At 37.0% G+C, this 7,291-nt stretch overlaps 1 protein-coding gene across 1 annotated transcript; it reads right to left on the bottom strand.

Annotated features, from left to right (window-relative positions):
- Positions 1 to 435: 435 nt before the first annotated feature.
- folr (folate receptor) lies at positions 436 to 3,266 on the bottom strand (the record flags this gene model as incomplete). Its single annotated transcript, XM_016515281.1, has 3 exons — positions 436 to 977; positions 2,187 to 2,322; positions 3,027 to 3,266. Coding segments are annotated over 3 exons (642 nt in total), but the record flags the coding sequence as incomplete, so codon positions are not given.
- Between the last annotated feature and the right edge of the window lie 4,025 nt (positions 3,267 to 7,291).

The following is a 7,291-nucleotide window of genomic DNA, read 5'->3' on the forward strand; positions in this document are numbered from 1 at the left end:
TATATATTTTATTTTATTCCGTTACACAACATGCAGTCATTTTATAATTAAAATAAAATAAATAATGAAATAAAAATGAAACAATTATTTATTATATTATTAGACAACATGCAATAATTGTGCAAAATAATATAAATTATTGGTGTTATATTTTATAATTTTATTTTATTAGACCACATGCAATAATTGTATAAATAAAATAATTATTTTATTTTACTTATATAATTATTGCATGTTGTTTAAAGTTCATATTTATTTTCAATAAACATTTATATTTTGACATAATATCTATATATATATATATATATATATATATATATATAAATTCAGTTATTCATAGATTTTATGCCAGAATTAGTTCTGTTAATGTAGTTTCACATTTTTTAACCCCATGTATTGAACACCACTGTAGTCAGTAAGTGATGCTTTTCAAATAATGTCACCCAATAAAATGAATAATTATTATTATTAGTAATTATTTTCTAATCAATAGACATCCTGGAGTAGTTCAACAAATCTACATCAATAAACAGATTATCAATATAGATTACATCATGTTACTCAAAGTCACATGGTTTAGCACATGAAAGTGGCTTAATCATAAACAAGCATTTTGAATTCTGCTTTGGCTTAGATACATGCACAGAAAATCAACAGTCCTGCATTGCGTTGGTCTTTAGACATTTATTCTCAGGTGTGACTGTGATCCGGTCAGCGCAGCAGCATCACCAGCAGCACAAACACCTGCAGGCCTGTTGCCATGGCAACCGTCTCCGGACCGCCACTCAGGTAATACTCAGCCACCTCTCTGTTGGGGTTCGGACCCGTGAACCACATCTGCATGCAGCGGCCGCTGTCTTTGGTGAGCGTGGTGTACTTGTAGGAGTTTGACCAGATCTTCTCACACATGTCCTGAGCGCTGGGGAAGATCTCCGTCCAGCGGCTGCAGTGAGAGTCGCGCGGACAGCGGTTAATGCCTGACACACACAGAGAGAGATGTAAAGACGTAAGCATGGCTCCAGCAAACAGGAAACGTTCTCAGAACATTCTGCCAAAGTTCTGAGTAAACGTTCTTCCAGTAATCTTAAAGGGACAGTAAACAGTTGACGGTAGCCATTGACTTCCATAGTATTTTTTCCACACTATACACGTCAATGGCTACCGTCAACTGTTTGGTTACCAACATTCTTCAGAATATCTTCTTTTGTGTTCAACAGAAGAAAGAAAGTCATAGAGGTTTGGAAAGACGAGAGTGAGTTAACGATGACAGAATTCTCATTTTGGGGCAAACTATCTCTTTAATAGAATGTTATCAGGTCTTTAATAATGCTCTCAAAATTATGTTATTTATACATAATCCATCTAACATGGTTTAAATGCTGCTACTTGTTTCAGAACGTTCAGAGAACATTCAAAAGTAACGTTCCCATAATGTTTACAAAATGATACAATGTAGCGTTCCTGTAGCGTTTGTGTAACCAATAAAAAAACATTTACAAACCTGGACATTTTGAACGTTCAGCAGACATTCAGAAATAATGTTTTTTAGGCAACGTGCAATAATTAAATATATATACAATCAGCTAATTAGCAGAAAAGGCCTAATATTAGCTCATGTGAGTTCAAAAATATAAGTAAAATCTTTCATGTAGTTTTTTTTTTCACAAAATAAGAATGAATATTTTTCTAATTCTATATATGTATCAGCTTTAATGCACTTTTCAAAATAACAAAAGCAATCAAATATTTCTATCATTTAACTTATTTGCAAAGGAGTGAGAAAATATATTCAAAAACTATTTAATATCAAAGAAATTTACACGTTTACAGAAATGTAGAGAGAATCTGTGATATCTGCGTCTGCTTGTATGCAGTAAAAGCAGAAATCATCAGGCTCATGTTTGATTTTCTTCTGTCTCTGGATCATAATTCGGACTCAAATCCTGTCGTGCGTGTGAAAATGAGCTGAGAATCGATCCGAGCGTTCAGACAGGAATCGTGTTTGTGTGTTTTTCTGCTGATTAAGGGACAATACGAGACTTCTTCACCACACAAATCATTCTCAAAAGCAAAAATGCGTTGAAATGCATCATATTTAGTGACGTGAAAGAGCAAAACAGACAGTATTTTTGGAATCAGCAGCTCAGAAAGAGTACTGGATTCATTCAGATCTCATGCGGACTGACCCGAGTTCCAGTCCCAGCCCTTGTGCCAGTTCTCTTTACAGGTGAAGTCATCCTTACAGTCCTCAAACCAGCTCTCACAGTCCTCCAGACACAGCGGCACGTCCACGATACGCTCCTTACGCCACGACTCGCTGGCCTTCAACACACCACAACAACACTGATGCTTAAACCTGCTCACGACACACACCACTAACATCTATCTATCCAGTCATTAGTTTGAATAATTAGGAGAATGTTTCTGAAAGAAGTCTCTTTTTGCATTAATCAGACTAAAATAGCTTTTTTCTATTTCTGTTAGAATGTAATTTATTGCTGTTGAAAACGGTTGTGCTGCCGAATATTATTGTGGGGAAAAAAATATTTTTTATAAATTAATAGTTCATGAAGGATCCATTAAATGTATCAAAAGTGACAGTAAAGACATTTATAATGTTACAGAAGATTCCTATTTCAAATAAATGCTGTTCTTTTGAACTTTCTATTCATCTGTGAATCCTGAAAAATAAAATGTATCACAGTTTCAACAAAAATATTAATGTTTTCAACATTGATAATAATCAGAAATGTTTCTCGAGCAGCAAATCAGCATATTATACTGATTTCTGAAGATCATGTGACACTGAAGACTGGAGTAATGCTGCTGAAAATACAGCTGCGCATCACAGAAATAAATTACAGTTTAACAGATATTCACATAGAAAACAGCTGTTTTAAATTGTAACAATATTTCACTGTTTTTCAGTATTTTTGATCAAATAAACGCAGCTCGAGATTCTTTCAGAAACATTAAAATCTTAATTATTCCACAGTTTTGAGCAGTACTGTATAATGATCTCGTACCGGCTGAATCCAGGGCCCCAGGTGCGGCGAGCACTCGTAGAAACACGTGTCCTGAATGAAGTGTTCCTTACATTTGTCGCTCATAATGCCGCAGTGATTCCAGTTGAAGTTGTACAGGTATGAATTATCCTGATGAGCTTCTTCTGTGGTGTTCGCTGTGCAGCAGGCGTTATCTCTCCACGGAGCACACTGAGAGACACAAACATTCAGGAAATGGTCATCCGAGATCAGGATGAGTTTGTTTCTTCATCAGGTTTGTAGAAATGTAGCATTGCATCAGTGTCTCAGCAATGGATGCTCTGCAGTGAATGGGTGCCGTCAGAATGAGAGTCCAAACAGCTGATAAAAACATCACAATAATCCACAAGTAATCCACAGCACTCCAGTCCATCAGTTAACATCTGGAGAAGACAAAAGCTGAAACTAATCGAGCATTAAGACGTTTCTAACTCAAAAACCATAGAGTCCATAATCCATAATAACTCTTCCTCCAGTGAAAAAGTGCATCTCCTGTTGTCTCTCACATCAAAATCCAGCCACATATTTGTTTAATATTAATAATAATAATAATAATAATAATTCATTACATTTATATAGCGCTTTTCTAGGCACTCAAAGCGCTTTACATTGTCAGGGGGTATCTCCTCATCCACCACCAGTGTGCAGCATCCACCTGGATGATGCGACGGCAGCCATAGTGCGCCAGAACGCTCACCACACACCAGCTTATTGGTGGAGAGGAGACAGAGTGATGAAGCCAATCAGTAGATATGGCATCCTATAAATAGTAAATAAATATTTGATTCTGTACCTAATCAAATATTAGTGCTGCAAAAATTAAACAAAACAAACACTCAAACATTCTTAAAATCTTCTGCTACTAATAAAACAATAAAAAATAAAATAAAGAAAAATGTTGAGGTGAAATAAATAAGTATATGTAATTTTTGTGAGAATCCGACTGATCTGGAGATACTTTAATATTTTATAAATAGTAATTTTGCACTATTTCTATTAGACAAATCCATTTTTGTGCCGCTGTCATTAAAGCAAAAATGAGACAAAATACTAAAACCTTCTCAGATTCATCTTAATTCTCAACTTTTCATTCAAATAATTAAACTCTTTATCAGAGAAAATGCAAAACAGAAGCATAAAAACCAGTGATCTTCTGAAGTCACCCTGTGAGGAATGAAATAATAAAGTAAGCTTTGTTTTCATACCTTGAAAGAGAAATGTCCATGTTGCTGGTAGAATCTGAAGTTAAAGGCAGCTAAAGCTCTTTATTTTCCAGGAGGTTCAGGACTGTGTGAATGTCGCTGGTTCAGCGGATCAAAGTCTACATGAAGACTCCTGAAGAGTGTTGACTCCAGTAATGAGACGCCTCCTCTGTCCTCACTGTACAGTCCCTCTGACCTGCCTCGTGCCTCGTGGACTCCTGAACCCTCATAACACACCAAACACCCCAGACATTCAGCAGATCTCATTTATTACAACAGAAACACAACCGATCAGCTCAGTGGTCAAGGTTTATAGAGTGTGTTGAGTGCATCTTCAATCAGGTTTCCTTTGATCTCACACACTTTTATAAGATTTTGGTTAGTAAATCTGTTTTATAAGCTGGTTTCTGAGCGACGGTGTGAGTTTTGAGGGCTGTGTTTAGCAGGGGTGTGGACTTGAGACTTGGACTCGACGTAATTAAAGACGACTTGAGAGCCGACTTAGACTTTGACAGCAATGACTCGAGACTTGACTCGGACTTGAGCCCTGTGACTCGGAAAGACTCGGCTTTAATTTTCATTTTTATTTGCAATAAACACCTCTCGGAGACCTGTTTTCGTCAGACCTCCACTGTTTTTGTTCAGTCAGTCACATGTTTTAATTGCATGTGCATTTTATTTTATTTAAACCCCGATTAAGTTTAAAGTTAAACGAGATTTAAATCTGAGTTTAAAGTTACGGTGCAACAGGATTAAAGTTAATCTTAAATACGGTATCTTTTGCCTCTCCTCTCTAGTGACATTGCAGGAAAGAGCGCACACACACACACACTTTACAACACACATACACATTATATATAATAATACAAAGTGTATATAATAATAATAAATTATGATAATTAACAACATGTCATTCTTATATAAAATAACTCAAAACAGCATTACAGTGTTTCTTGGAGGCCAATTAACATACCTGTGCGGTAAAACACACAAACAGACAAGCGCTGTTATCTGCAAAATACATGTTTACATACACCAGGTAGTCAACCACAAAACACACAATGATGCAATGTCCATCATATTAATAAACTAGAATATATGTCTTTAGTATGCTTACAAAATATACCCAATTATATACATATAATTATACATACACATTATATATATCTTTATCTCTTAATCAAAATGTTAGCCGCTAACACCTCTCGCTCACGACGCACACGCCAGGCTGCCATTTCACGCAATATACTATTCACCCATTAACAGCACTCAAATAAACTTCATTTAACTGATTTATAACTCGAACTAATGGTCAAACATAACATCACATGAAACACTTTTTCACAGTTGATCTTTTAAACATGAAATGAACGCCTATAAAACAATTTATCATCAAATGAACGGAGCTCATGAAATTGTACCTCTCCTCTCTAGTGACATTGCAGGAAAGAGGATGAACTCCGATTGCGCTACGATTTGAACCTCTCACATACGTAGGACTTCAGCCGACGTGCATACTGTGACTCAAAATAAAATACCCCCTAACAAATAATCAGTAAAAATAAAATACAAGTAAATAAAATGTATAATCTGGTGTAACAACATACCCCTGCTACATATAGATAAAGTAGAATTAAATTAGAATAGAGAGTGCTAGTTACAGTGCGAGTTAGAGGGTCAAATAAAGGTGGAACAGATGTGTTTTTAGTCGTGTCTTGAAGATGGCTAAGGACTCAGCTGCTGGGATTGAGTTGGGCAGGTCATTCCACCAGGAGGGAACAGTTAATGAAAAAGTCCGTGAAAGTGATTTTGTGCCTCTTTGAGATGAACAATAAAGTGACGTTCACTTGCAGAACGCAAGCTTCTAGAAGGCACATAACTCTGAAGTAATGAATTTAGGTAAAGGGGTGCAGAGCCAGTGGTGGTTTTGTAGGCAAACATTAATGCCTTGAATTTAATGCGAGCAGCTACTGGTAGCCAGTGCAAATTGATGAACAGAGGTGTGACATGTGTTCTTTTCGGCTCATTAAAGATTAATCTTGCAGCGGCATATTGGATTAATTGTAGAGGTTTGATAGAAGTGGCTGGAAGACCTGCCAAGAGAGCATTGCAATAGTCCAGCCTGGACAGAACAAGAGCTTGAACAAGGAGTTCCAACAAGAAATGTCTGTTAGACATGCTGAGATGCGAGCAGCTATCGTCTGATCATCAGGATGGAATGAGAGGTAGATTTGAGTGTCATCAGCATAGCAGTGATATGAAAATCCATGTTTCTGAATGACAGAACCTAGTGATGCCATGTAGACAGAGAAGAGAAGTGGTCCAAGTACTGAGCCCTGAGGCACCCCAGTAGCTAGATGTTGCGACTTGGACACCTCACCTCTCCAAGATACCTTGAAGGACCTATCTGAGAGGTAAGACTCAAACCACTGGCCTGCAGTGACACTATGTGTTATTTTTGTGTTATTTCAGTGCAGTGACGTATTTCCATCAGAAACGGAATATTGAATAGAGGGCGTGGTTTTATTTTTGCGCTCCTCCTCTCGGTCTCTCACTCATAGCAATCTAACGGCTGGAGGGGCGTGTTTAAGGATATTCTGCCCAAGCCGTCAAACTGACGTCATCAGAGAAGGAATGCCATTCCAGAGAGGAAGCAAATGTTCACATTTAATTATGTGATTAAGTCTGATTAATTGTTCACATCAAGACTAGCAATGTGCGCTAGTAAATTAAATAAAGTCAATTTTGATTTCATGCGGACTTTAATGTCTGAAGTGGGCAAGCCGCAATAATGATCGTTTAAAATATAATTTAAAGAAGTGTTTCTTTCAACAAATGAGCATTGTATGTGTAACTATAAACTAGAGCCTACCTTCAGCAGGCACTCGCTTTCAGTGAGCGGCGGAACTAAAGAGCGCTGGATGGTGTGTTTCCGGGGGGACGCATTCAGTGCAGCACCAGCCGTGTGTTTACTTTTGAACTTTCTGCGCATCTGCAGGTAAAAATATGTTAATTACTCTAATTAAAATTAATCAGAGATGGTAT

Source organism: Sinocyclocheilus rhinocerous, unplaced genomic scaffold (genome assembly GCF_001515625.1).
Source record: "Sinocyclocheilus rhinocerous isolate Xijiao unplaced genomic scaffold, SAMN03320098_v1.1 scaffold867, whole genome shotgun sequence".
In the NCBI taxonomy this organism is placed as follows: domain Eukaryota; kingdom Metazoa; phylum Chordata; class Actinopteri; order Cypriniformes; family Cyprinidae; genus Sinocyclocheilus; species Sinocyclocheilus rhinocerous.